General features: G+C 39.9%; 1 protein-coding gene across 5 annotated transcripts in view; it reads right to left on the reverse strand.

Annotated features, from left to right (window-relative positions):
* Positions 1 to 14,408, reverse strand: part of magi2a (membrane associated guanylate kinase, WW and PDZ domain containing 2a) — a 201,089-nt gene that overhangs the window by 58,751 nt on the left and 127,930 nt on the right. For all 5 annotated transcript variants that reach the window (XM_034133627.1, XM_034133625.1, XM_034133624.1 and 2 more), the window contains exons 4-6: positions 9,558 to 9,773; positions 4,971 to 5,181; positions 1,946 to 2,025 (exon numbers count right to left, since the gene is read on the reverse strand). In XM_034133627.1, coding sequence (XP_033989518.1) covers positions 1,946 to 2,025; positions 4,971 to 5,181; positions 9,558 to 9,773 — 507 coding nt within the window. The remainder of the gene's footprint in view (positions 1 to 1,945; positions 2,026 to 4,970; positions 5,182 to 9,557; positions 9,774 to 14,408) is intronic.

The raw sequence follows: 14,408 nt of genomic DNA on the forward strand, positions 1-14,408 counted from the left end.
CCAAAGTATTAATGCCTGCAAGAAATAAGGGAAAACCATCCAATAGTTGTTCATGTAACATGAACAGCTATGTTCTGCTGTGGCACTAGCATTGGTAGAGGCATAATATTAATAACAGCTAACTTTGGCTATCTTAAACACTGGCTAGCTTAAGAGCTTTGCTGATATTGCAGTCCGCTAGAAGCTCAAATCACAGTTTGTCATCTCTAAAGTATGCAAATAAATTTCACGCTGGAGCATTACTCCTTCCTGTGTAACCAAAGGTAACTTTAGCTTTCTATTCTGAGGTGATAAGTGCCTTCAGTCTTAGATTTTCCACCAGCTAACATTGTGATGTAATCATGAAGTCAGCACTTAAAGGTCCCATGTCATAGCCATTTCTACTGATCATAATTCCATTTTTGAGGTCTACTAGAATAGATTTATATTGTGCAATTTTCCAAACTCACATTGGTTTCTCATACAGCATCTCTGTAAAGTATGTGTATTCACCAGGTATTCACTCTCTGTCCTAAACGGCTTGTTGGAGCTCCTGCCCCCCCCCCCCCCCCCCCCCCTCCCTGTGAGCCCAGTGTGCTCTGATTGGTCGGGACGTTGAGAGGCTCGTTCTTCAGTGCCCTACGCTGTACATATCTGGCATGAATCGCTGAAAGGTTTGTGAAGCTTTGTTTCGTGAAATGCTGGCAGAGGGTGTGGCCTCTGGATATTCACACGTCAGAGTACCCAGGAAGAAAATGAGAAATCTCCAACGAGGCGTTTTGGGGAGGTCTTTTCTGTGTTAGAGTTTTACTCCCTACAGGGTGTACTTTGAGGGTTTGTGACTCTGCAGACCGTTTACATGCATAAAAACCTTCATAACACACAAGGGGACGGGTAATAACCGGAAAAGCATGACATGGGACCTTTAAAGGGTCTATTTTTAGATCCGAATCTGAATGTTGTTGTATTTGAATCAACAGAAATAGAATCTATTGGGGTTTTCGATAAACAGTTTGATGGCACAAACTTTGGGTATAGGAACTAAATACTAAATCCAAATAAAAGGATTAATGATAATAAAAACAATGATTAGTTGGTAGTCCTACTCACCAAACGGTCCTAACACACCGGGCAGGTTAAAGCCAATCTGAAGAGTCATTGGAAAACACTCTTTTCAGGAGTGCGCGAGTGTTTGTCTGTCCCTCTATCTGCTTGTGTGTATGTCTAGGTGCTACATTTATTTTTAGAGAAACCCTATCCTTGTGGTTAAGTGTTTACCAGGAATATGCACACAAACACCCCCACCCTCCCGTAGAGAACATACACTGAAACACTCCCACGGACACACATTCATTTCTCATGTGTTATCGTTTCAAAATCAAGTCCTTCTACTCCGCTCCATTACCTCCCTGTCAATAACTCAGGCGATTAATCTCCTTTGGTCCACGTATAAATAAAAGACAAATGGGGAAGTGGGAAATGAGGGTGAGCGAGATAGATCACACACTCGTATATGCACTCTCGTTTATAAACCCGCTGCATTGACATTCATCCTTCTCCTTTTCTTTTTGGTGTGTGTCTGTCGTGTGTGTGGGTGGGGAAAAGGACACTCCACATCATTCTCAGTGGAGAATAAAGAAGTCTTTGTAACTCCAGTCTCTCTGGACTTGGGCTTTAAACACACAAATCACGGGGCTTCCTTTCCCCGTCGACTGAAGTTCACACACATACACCAACACTGTCCCCATGTAGCTTTCAAAATAAAAATCCTGCGCCAGAAAATGCTCCTTCAATGAACTCTCTTGCATGGAATGATCTCACTAGGCATCTTGTCAAATCAACAGGCAAGGATTAAGTATTGAAAAATAAATGCTGTGAGGAAGTTGTGTAATTAAAATGTATGAACACGAGGAGCAAATGAAATCACAAAGACGGGGAAAATGGAAGATAAACGCGCAGTACTCACCATCTTCTTTGCATTCCTCAGGCGGCTTTGCCTTCTTGGCTAGCCTCGGGTCCAGCCACGATGTTGTCTTGGTGTTGTGGCTGTGAAGAGACGAGAGAGAGAGAGAGAGAGTGAGAGAGAGTGAGAGGGAGTGTGATAGATGGCGAGAGAGAGGAGACTTGGCAGAAAAAGAGAAGGAGGTTGGTGGATTCTTAATTCGGCTGGAGAATCATTTCAGAGAGGAAAGATGAAACTGCCTTGTGTGCCTGCCTTTAAAGGAAAAGGTGACGGGAAGGAAGAAAAAAGAGCTTTAGGTTAACAAAATGGCAATCGATACTTTTAATTTGCTTACTGTCTCTCATTAGGAGACATAGGAGGAAGGGAGGAGAAGAGGCAGGACAAGATAGAGGTGGGACTGAGGGAGTAATGGAGGGGAACAGCTGTGGGCTTGGCAAGATTCATCCAGAGCCCTGGGCAGAAAAGCTGGATCTAGATCAGATATGATGTGCCAGGGAAACTCTGCTCATCTCCAAAGCCCGTCTGAAGCTCTGGAGTCACAATGGCCTCTCTTCTTCATGACAGTAAGGCAGGGGAGGTGTACACAAAGTGCCTCGAGTAAAGGACTGAGGTGAGAAGATAAAAGGAATGAATGAGGCATCCTTGTGTCCTTGTTCTTCTCAAGACATTTCATTTGAACTTGTTACCCAAAGGAAATTGTGTTTGCAGTTCAAAAACACAGATCATGGGAGCCAAGACAGGAATAACTAGAGGCTATTTAGCGATAAGGATCACATTAGCCTTGTTGCCAAATTGGGCAAAGGGCGTAAAGTGTCTTCTTCCCCACCTCCTATCCCCTCACTCCTGGCGCCATTGCTCAGGCTTCCTCTTTTTTTTAACCAATTGTTTTTCTTTTGACCTCATCTACACATCTGTTAAGCTTCCTAACTGTATCTTCATGGTTGATAATCAAAATTGCGAGGATACAATTAAATGACTACATAACTTATGTTTTTTGGCTGGATGAGAGGGACAAGCTGCTCTCACATATTATCACTTTATAAAGCTGTGAGGGTGTTTGCAAACCATTTTTCACATTCAGTAGATGAGCAACATTAGCATTTATTTAGAATCATGTTTCTATCCACCTGACACATTGTATTCAGTATCTTAGCTCTGATTGGCTGTCCACCAACTCCTTAGAACAGTTTCATACCGGTTACAATATATGTTCACATTTCTTTCTTTACCTCTTTCTGTCTGCTGTAGCTGGAAATGAGTTTAATTCTGAGGCCGTAAAACCAAAACAATTGTGTAAAAAAAAGAGTGAAAAGCTCCATAGAGCTGTAGGGTTGTTTGGACACCTTTCACATCACACATATTTATTATTCATTGTGAATACGAATAGTTTGATTAGTGTAGTGAGTATAAAGTAATAATAGGAAGATAAACAGCACTAAAATAATAAGCCACCAGCTGACAGACGGTCATTTTAATTTCTAAACATAGATAAAGTGGGACATTAAGGCCGACGCCAAAAACAGAGCCAGATAAAGTGAAGTTTAATGTTTGATAAAGTCTGTTTTGCCTTCTTTAGAATCCTCTCCAATTAATTTCATTATTTTCCTTGCTTTTCATTCCTCTCTATTAGTATTTACGGTATACATATCTAGTCCTTCCTATGACCTTCTTATTTTTATCTGAACTATTTGTAATCACTTTTTATTCCTTCCACCATCATATCCCTCTCTCTATTCCTCTCCTCAAGGGCTGCAGGTATAAACAAAATTATCTCATATTGAGACCAACCAAAGGCAAGCATCCTCTTGGCAGCCGCTATCACTTTGGCACGGCATCACATACACACAGACAAAACAAACTTGAAGCTACAAAATTGGGTGGGCTAACTGCATTAGTTGTGTAATGTGCTTGATGTGTGTGGGAGCGTGAGGTTTGACTGTTTAGGGGAGGAGACAGATGGTGAGTTGTCTGCAATGCAGGGAATTCAAAGTCTGCCTCTGTAGCATGAAGACATGAAGAGGCAACATGTGCCTGGCGGGGAGAAAATCACCGCCGTCTCATTTCTCAGTCTGGTGTTCCTGTGCGGCTTCGAGCAGTTTGCGATGCGTTCAAGTGTGCTGGGATTCAATCAATGCTACAGAGAAATTAAGCCTGGAATGATCTATTGATGCATTAAAACATTTCCATAGCAGGTTCATTTCCTGTTATGGCTTCATTAGCTGATGCTTCACAAGAATCCACATCCATAAACATACAATTCCTTCACAACTGCAAAAACACAACGCCATTATTGTTATGTAAGAAAGTGTCACCTCTACGGTCGAACTGCAGCTGCAAACAGTTCAGATAAAAATATTCAGTTCAAATGAATGCAACTTAAGAGCTTGTATATCTGTGTGGCAAGGTATTTCAACTATCACCCCTGTGTGTTTTTGTACACAATGGAATATACAAAAGTACATTTTAATGTTGTATAGCCCCAATATCAGGCCCATTTTTATTTTGTTCAGAAGACTAAAAACACAACCAAACCTTCTGATCTTAAAAGGCTTGAACTTGACTCTTCGAGTTGTTTAAAAATGATAACATGACTGTCTTGAATTACATTTTTTGTGTACAGCTCAAAAGCTGCACAAATAAATATCTATATAAGTATATCAACAATGGCTCAAATGATAAGGGCCAATCAAACATAACTTATATAACCCTTAGTGTTATTGGATATAAAGTACAGTGCGAGAAGTAGAGTATATATTGGGTTAGATTAACCAGGCACTGCAAACGAATGCTAATGTGGCTGTTTGCAGGATGTAACAGGTACCCTTTGCTAACTAATAGCCATATCTACCAAGATGATAATATGTGATTGTTGTGCTGCCTTTAGGTGGCTATAAAATCGATGAATATTGCTTTTAAAGTCGGGAAAGGTCAATCAAATCTCACTCTTCAGTTGGTGTGAGACTAAAATATGTCCAGGTTTCATCAGCGGACACTTAGTAGTCCTAGATCATGTCAGTGTGAAACTTACTCGATGAAGTAGACTTCTCCTTTCTCGGTGTATGCCATCTCCCAGTTGTCCGGCAGCAGCCCTAGCTCGTCGTTCTCCTCTGGTTTGAGGAGGGTTATTTTCGGGGACTGACCGTCGTCTTTGGGCTCCTCTGCTGGAGCCTCTGCTGGGACACTCTGTGGGGCGATGTCCCCCGAGGCGTCTGTACTCTTGTCCTCATGTTCACTCGACTCTGAGGTGACAAGAAAGCACGATGAGTCATGCAAGACATTATCGCTTGGGGAGGAGAGAGGGGGTGGGGGGGGGGGGGGAAGAGGAGATTGAAAGACAAGGGAGGTGAAGTGAGGACAAGAAGACGTAGGAGGGAAAAGATTGAGAGTCGGGTTGAGGGTGGAAAGAGGAAAAAAGGACTAAAATAAGGTGAGGAGAAACTGTGAAGGCTGGAGGGGGAATGATTGAGGTTAACAAGACAGAAAGCGGAATAAAGCAGAGGAGACAATAAAGATGGCTGCCATAGTTTGAGTTGTGGCACAATGTGTTAGAGAGAGAGATATAGTGTTGATGAAAGAAAGAGAAATGAGTGTGAGCTTCCCAAAGGAGAGTGGAGAGGGGGACGAGTGAGAGCAGGAGATTGAGAGATAATCTATGGGAGGGAAGGAGCGAGGGCGCTATCTGCTCAGATCACGGAGCCTGCTGGGCCCTATTGATTCAGCTCTCCTGCTCAGCACACACTCTGTCCATCTGCAGACAGAACTCCTTCTGAGCCCAGCACAGCGGCACACTTTCACACCCAGCATGGCTCGCTGCACAACCCAGAGCCCCGAGTCATCTGGCACATCAGCACTGTCGATAGCCATCAGCTAAAAATGTTTCCTGCACTCTCTCTGAGCTCACAGGAGAACGCTCAGAGTCCCTGGACACTGGGATTCCTCTAAAACATATTAATTGAGAGCGCTAAATGAGATCCTAAATTGAAGAATATGTAAATTAAGTTTGAAGGGTAAACGTGAGCGCCAGGGCTTTGGACTTCCTACCTGAAGAGTTTAAGAGGGCAAACACATTGTTTTATTTTCTTTGATATCCTTTGCTGCTGCCTTTTATTCAAATACACTTACACTGCAACTTTTTTCTTGTATTTGTTTGTACCTGTCTTCTTGTATTAAGCGTGTTTTAATAGTATTCTCTTGGCTTTTTAATAACTGTTGTCAACATGTAAAATGTACTCTTATTGCTTTTATTGTTTTTAGAAAAGCACTTTCAATTGCTTGTCTTGTAATGGGCTATTTAAATATACTTGCTTTGCCTTTGATGACGTTTATCTTGTATTAAATGGAAATGTGATTATTTGAATAGGCTTCACGTCATTTTTTAGCTTATAGTTTTCAATGAAAAAGTCATCTTAGACGTTTGCCTTTTTACCTTTTTGTTCATTGCTATTGTAATTTTTCATTTAAAGTAAATGTAACACATCAAATCTAGGGTTAGATTGATATTAAAGAACAACAACAACTTTATAAACAGTATACAGATGTTTATGGAGTGCTTTATATGATCAAATAAGAGAAGAAATATGCATTAAAAACATGATTTACTCTAACAGTATTTTCTAATATTTTGTTAGTTGTAAAATATATCTTTGTACTTCATTATTCTGTAAAACAATAACTAAACATTGCTATTGTGATGCTCTGTATTTATAAAACATATTGTTTCTCTTGAACCTTGTTTTTCTTTTTACGGTTAGCACTTTCTGAACATTTGGAAAAGTTGGGATATCTAATGATAAAGTTTCATAAGTGGAATGATTGTATTGTAAAGGCTACAATAGGAAAGTCTACAGTATAGTAGAAATGTCTGCATGCATGTTTATCTCTCACAAAAGAAGATTCCTACCTTGTTTGAGCTCCCTGCTATATGAAAACCAAAATCTCTTCCTCTAATAAACCCCCTTGTGATGGCTGCACGAACACGGTGCCGCCGCGCCGTGCTCTGAGGGACTCGCTGTCCTGAGGCTGAGCAGCAGCTCACACAGTCACAGGACCTAAGCATGATTTTAGATTTGAAATCACAAAAATCTAACGCATAAAGCCTCTTTTATCACAGTCTATTCATGTGATCATAAGATGCATTCAAATAGTTAGTGTGTGTGTGTGTAAGTGTTTTTCACGAGTGTGCATAAAAGGATGTCTATACAAACAATACAAAGTTAGATTAGGATGTTTTAGGGAGTCAGTGCATAATTTACCTCAGTGCCTCATTTCAAATGAGGCAGACCTCCCCAATGCTTTTAACATTTTTTATTCTCGATTCGAGAAAAATGATTTCTCCATAAACACCTCAACCCTTAGAGAGTCTCTCTCCCCTATCTCAGACATAGTCATTGAACAGGATGATGTTAGGAATCTCTTAAAACGAGTCAATATTAGGAAGGCCCCAGGTCCAGACCACATATTTGTGGGCGTACACTCCAGTATTGTGCTAGCAAACTCTGTGGTGTTTTCCAGCATATATTCCAATTGTCACTTGAGAATAGCCAAATTCCTGATATGTGGAAATCCTCAACTGTAATTCCCATCCCTAAGAAACCTCATCCTAAAGTCCTAAACGACTTCAGACCGGTGGCTTTAACGTCATTGGTAATGAACATTTTTGAAAAACTGGTTAAAGGCCTTGTCATGTCAGTAGTAGGTGGTGAACTTGATCCACTACAATTTGCGTATCAGGCAGGGAGAGGCGTAGAGGATGCAAAGCTTTTTATACTGCACACCCTCCCACCTTGAAAAGCCACAAGCCCATGCTAGGCTTTTGTTTGCTGACTTTTCTTCAGCATTTAACACAATGCAGCCGCATCTCCTGGTGGAGAGCCTGTTATGTCATTTTAAACTGCCCGATCAACTTGTTTTATGGATTTTAAACTTTCTAACTAATAGAGAGCAGAAGGTGTCTGTCAATGGACGCCTCTCTGACTCTGTCATCACTTCCACGGGCTCGCCTCAAGGATGCGTTCTTTCGCAGCTACTTTTTATAATGTACACTGATAAATGCAGGAGCATGCAAGACAACAGCTACCTGGTTAAATTCTCAGATGATACCGCCCTCTTGTCCCTCCTTAGCGGCTCAGAATCAGGCCACGAGTGAGCTCTTACTGATTTTATTTCCTGGTGTGATGACAGTTTTCTGGATGTAAATGTCTCCAAAACCCAGGAATTGATCATTGATTTTAGACGTCACAAGGATGTTCCTAATGAGTGCATCATACACAATGACAATGTAGAAATTGTCACATCATACAAATACTTGGGCACCATTTTCGATAACCACCTCAAATTTGATGTGAATACTGAGTGTATTGTGAAGCGGGGTCAACAGAGAATGCACCTTCTTCGCAAACTGAACTCTTTCTCTGTCAGGCCTTTCATTCTTTGTCGTTTTTACCAAGCATTCATTGAGAGCCTTATTTGTTTTTCTTTTATCTGCTGGTTCCATAGCCTTACACTGAAAGACAGGAACAGCCTGAACAGCATTGTTAAAACCTGCTCCAAGATCATCGGCGTGAAACAGAGAGACTTCAATTCCTTCTGTAACCAACAGATTCTGCGGAAAGCAGAGAGCATTCTGAACTCTCCAGGTCATGTACTTTCACATGAATTTCGTTTGTTGCCATCAGGGCGAAGATATGCTCTACCTGCTCAAAGGACTAATCGCTTTTCAAAATCATTCATCCCTTCTGCACTCAAACTTTTAAATTCTTGATAGGCTTTTAACTTGATTATTTATTTATTTATTATTGTGATGCTATGAACTATTTATAAATTGGAATGATCCACATCTGTGCTCCCGCGTGTATCTGTGTGTGTTCTTCCTGTATGTTCCTGCCTGTGTACATGACATAAGCTGCTGCTCATAACCAATTGCCCCTTGCGGGATTAATAAAGTTGTTGATTGATTGATTGATTGAAATGTACCATGTTGTTTTTTTATATTTGAACCAACATTTCTTAATTTTCCATTATTTATTATCTGTTGTGTGCTATGTAAAATGTCACTTGTGCCTTTTTTCCATTTACAGACAGGATAACAATGGTTGGTGACAGCTGATTAACAAGCCAGAGAAAACACTTAATATTGAAGATTAAAACAAGTCCTTGATGATTTTGAAAGAGCCCGCAGGCTCCTGTTGAATAGGACAGCGATGTGTTTGAATGCCCTCTGGCTATCTGGACTGGATAATGATACCTAATGAATGATATCAAATGCTGCAAAGAGTCTGCACTAACGCTTTAATCAAGAGCTGAGCGGTCTGCAGAGGTAATCACCGACTGTGAGAGGTAATCATAATCCACAGTTTACATACCACGCCGTTCAATTGCACATAAAGATATTTGTGTAGCCAATTAAAAGTGATAATCTGCCATGAAATTATTTTCTAGGAAAACTATGAAAAAAAGCAATATGTTACTCTATCTGTTGCTAGGCGACCACTCTTGAGGCTCAGTTTGAAACAGGACGATGAGCCGCTGCAGATCGGGCTGACCTGGAGCGCAACCTTTAACCCTGGCTGTCAATGTGAGGCTGCTGGCGCCTGAGGAGGTCGTGTTCGGGGCTGACCTGGGGTGACAGCTACACCGTTGCCGTTGACGACGGGTCTCTCTTCCTCCTCCTCCTCGGGGGGCTCGATGCTGGCTTTCTCCATGTTGCTCACAGACTTGTTACGCTTCCTCTTGCCCTCGGAGGTGGGTCTGGCGCCCGGCAGCAGCTGGTCCGTTACATTTAGCAGCAGAGCGCTGGGCTCGGCCGGAGGCTTCGGGGTCCCGTAAAAGTTATCTGGAGCAGAGAGGGGGAGAGATGTGAGACTTTTAGCTTCATAAGATTAATGCTTACATCTTTTATTCAATTAACCATGAGAAACTAGCCAAACAGGGCCTTTGCCGTCACGGAAGGACCTGCCTGAGGAGATCAGAGCTGCAAACTCTGTCTGCTCTTTAAAATCACTTTTTAAAACCCACTGTTTTAGACTCGCTATAATGTGTTTTTATTTATATAAATAAAGTCACATAAACTACCTTTTAGGTGTTTAGTTCATTGCATTGTGTGTGGATTAAATATGTTCTGTTCCTATGTAAAAACACTTTTAAAAAAGTTTGTTATTATTATAATTATTAATCTACTTATTGAATTGTATTATATTATTTATTTATTTTTTAAGATTTTGATAGCTGCATGAGAAATGTCTGTCTGTTGGTGGGTTGGTCCATCACTTTAATACCAAAAATATAAAATGTTTCAACAACTATTTGATCGATTGCTGTGAAATTTGGTACATATATAAAACATATAAATACATATAAAACTTACAAAAACTCACCTCTTCAATCTGGCTTTTAATGTGTGATTGTTTTTGTATTGCTTGATTTTAATTTGACTTTAACTATGTATATTTATTTGTTGTTCTTTTCTTTTCACTATATCTGTAAAGCGTCTTTGAGCACCTGTAAAAGCGCTAACAAAATAAATCTATTATTATTATTATTATATATCTACAACATGTTTTCATCTAAATGACTTGATCTGCTGATTTTTCCCGAGCACTACAATGTGGAGAGTTTTTGCTTTCAGTTCTTTCAGTATTTAATCTTTAACTATTACATCGACTGCCAAGAATTTGTGAAAGATACCAGGAAAACAATTAATGGTATACAACTTTTAATTGTAGTCCTAATGAGCAATGTTTACATACTTAAAGGTAAAACCTAATTGGTAAACCTGGTAAATATGACCTGCTAATGAAGAGCATGTTAGCATTGGCATTGTGGGCATGTTAGCATGCTAGCATTTCATTTTGAAATGTTTAGCTTTGAACCCATTTGGGTTGATTTGGCACCAATTTATAAGAGATGTTATCTCATGGCACTTCTCATAAATAGCAGGTATAAACCCTACCCTATAAATGACCAAACATAGTGGAGCAGTATGACAGCAGCAAAGAAAACGTAAACAGGGACAAACTGTAAACAATCTTAGTATGGCCTCATAAAGCTGCTAGCATGACTGCAGACTCTTATCGTCTTGTTTCCTTTCCTCTGGAGTGTTGCAAGACAATATGTCAGGACAATACTAAGAGGGAACGAGTACATACAAGAACATGGCATTAAAGATACATTCAAAGCACATAATGTCAATGCAAAGAGACCGAGAGGGAGTGAAGAGGGAGAGCGAAAGCACCGCGAAGAGGCTCGTAGATTTAATAACCTGAGGATGAGAGATGTGGGAACAGTACGTCAGAGGAGCTTTATGACACCAGCTACAGGGAGGATGACTGTCCTCTGTCCTTGATGTGAACACACAAGATGGGACTCAAGATCACATCATGTCTTACAATTTATAACTGGAATAAAACCAGCACAAAACAGTGTGTGGTTTCAAACAAAGACTCCCTCGTCATGAACTGGTTTCACCCGTTTTCTTGGGGGGAATCCAAGAGCTGTTGCCAAGTTCTTCTCCTCTGCATATCAATCTCTTACCAGACCATGCATGGATTTCCCTGACGTATGACTGAATAATCGCTGTGTTTCTGAGTTCCATTCTCTGGTCAGAGCCAGCTAACCACCTCTGGGAAGTGCAGTTTTTCACTTGGCTCTGACTCAACAGCCCTATCCAATCGGCTATGTTTCTTTGTCCCTCCAACAGCCTCCATCACTCCCTGTTTCAAACAACATCACTTTACTTCAATTGTCATTGTATAGATGGAAAATGCTGCCAGGTTACATGTTGATAATACAGTAAGAGTAACTGTGAGCTTTTTATCTGGAAAGACATTCAAATGTTTAGCTTTTTAGATTTTTTTTTTGCTTTCAATGAGAACAACAACAACTCTTTTCACATATTATGTGTTGCGGTGGCGTGGAAAATTCAGCAGCGGATGTTCCAAAACCGAAGCAAATTAAACGGATTGTATCTGGATGGGTGTAAAAAGGCACAATTTAGTTTTTTATTTAAGTATAAGCACTTAAACAAACATATTCTAACTTATTAGCCATGTTTTTTTTTCCATTTTCCTTTCAGCTTAATCTACATAGCTATATAGAAACTATATATATAGAAAATATGAAGGAAGATTAGGGAAAAAAACTAAGAAAAAACGATAACAAATGCATAAATTGATAAAGGGGGGTTGGGAGAAAATGGTGTGTACATTTGTGGTGAAAAGTTACATATCTCAGTCTCAGATAATGTATTATTTGTTCCATCAGATAGATTTTTTAATTGTTTTTTATAGAAATTAAGAAAAAAGTTGATATTTGCTCCTGTTTCTTTAAGAATGCGTGCCAACATTTACCAAGCACAGTGACATAAAGACAAATGCTGTTGCTGTCAGGCCAGAATTTCTTTCTTTTTTTACATTCAGACAATTTGACATTTTGGAGGTTTTCACACAACAATCCCAAGGTTCCTCGTGCTTAAGTGAGATGTCAAAGCCTGAGTTATCCCTTCTTCAGACACTAGTTGTCTCTGAGGCAATTATAAATCCGAGAGCATGAAACAGAGTTTAAAAAAAATGGTCTTTTCAGAGGACTTCAGCTTCAGTTCAGGTCTGCAGCATTTGCTATTAGATTAAAGTAGCCTCTCTTCAGATCTACTCAAATGTCCCTGGAAGAAATATAAGACATGAGAAGACAATGTGTGTGAACATTCCTGAAGGTTATTCCAATGCACTCGGCTCAAGAATTAGAGACACATTCAATGTATTCAGACTGTTTGGGGGACAGGAAGAATAGGCAATGAGATTTAAAAAACACAAGTAGGTCTGTGTCTGTTTCTGTGTTTGAAACATCATGTTCACATTCTGGTAATGTGAACATGATGGAGGAGAGTAGCTGAAACATTAGAAACCCAGAACCACAGACACAAATTCTGGGGCCCTAACAAGCTGAAGATTTGCATCTGAGAATAAAAAAGAAGGACAAGTGGTCTATGTGTGAACTTAAATAACCCGCAGCATCCCAGAAACCTGGACTTTGAAGTTTAGTCTCATCTGACAGCCTCCCTGATTTCAGTCTAGACAGACATAGTCTCAATCTCAATTAACAAATCCCCAAAATGATTCTTGGGAAAGACATCAAAGAAATGCCTGATAACTATTCAAATCACAACCTCCAAAGAGCCAAGATCATCATATTTGATGTTTTTATATTTTTCAATAGAGAACGAAAATGGAAAGTGTTATCTTGAGCGTCGAGTGTTACAGAAAATAAAATATTTTCTATCACCTAGCATAAGATCCATTGTTAGCGTATATAAATCACTTCCTTTAATAGCAAGGAGTTGAAATATTTGTGTCAGACAAACACCTGGAACAACGGCCCTTTAGACGAACCTGAAGCACCAACAAATTCAACTGAGGTGTACAATTTATAATTGATGTCAGTTTTCAATTTGAATATGACTGCATTTCTTTCCACTGAGTAACAGTGAGAAGTCAGGAGTGAAAAGTCTTTCTCAGGAAGTGAACCTGAGAGCTTCCTGTTCTTTGTTCCTTGTTATTCTCATCCCTTCTGAACTCCCTTCCAAAGCTAATTGACCATTAAATTATTAACAAAAATGTAAAGGCTCAATGATGGCCGAGTGACCTCAGAATAAACTCTCTGGAAGGCACCTACCATCGTGGAAAGGATCTAACACTGCTTCCGGCGGCCGACCGTTAAATTGGCCGGTACATTTTTTTTAGACTGGAGGTGAGAGAGAAGAAATGTAGCTGCTATGTGTTAATGGTGGTGGTCTCCTGAGAGTTGGAAGCAGCCAGGCAGACCAGGGGCTGCATAATTATTTTCTAGTTTAATTCCAAGCCTCGGGCCCGTTTGACCACAGGAGAGGGGAAAGATAGGGTCTGTTTGTTAGATTAGGCGACTGAAGAGCCACTGCAGCTCAGGCTCAAGGACTGAGTCAAGGGAGAGCCAATGAGAAGGTGCTGAATGTGTGTGTGTGTGTGAGTGTGCACTGAGAAAACTGAAACGTTGACTTGTAAATGTATTATATCAACATATTTAAGTAGGTAAGTTGAAAGCAATAATATTACGATTCAACTTAATATTATTAGGTACGTGAAAATGTTGACATAATCAAAGTCAAAGTCAACTTTATTGTAAATCTTTCAGTTTGTGTGTACAGACAGAGAGATCGAAATACCGTTTCCCACAATCCCGAATACAATAACAAAGATATATACAAATATGTATTAAAATATACACACACAATCAACAGACACATGTATACATATGCACACATTAAGACATAAATAAAAAGAAAAACAAACAATATATACAAAATAACAGTGACTTCAACAACTTATAATAATACATTTAATTAAAGTCAACGGTTCAGTTTTTCCCAGTGTGTGTTGTGAGTGTGTGCCGGCTTTTTTAAATTCAAAATGTAGAGAAGATTCCTCTCAGTGTCCAACAT

This window comes from Trematomus bernacchii, unplaced genomic scaffold (assembly GCF_902827165.1).
Source record: "Trematomus bernacchii unplaced genomic scaffold, fTreBer1.1, whole genome shotgun sequence".
Classification (NCBI taxonomy): domain Eukaryota; kingdom Metazoa; phylum Chordata; class Actinopteri; order Perciformes; family Nototheniidae; genus Trematomus; species Trematomus bernacchii.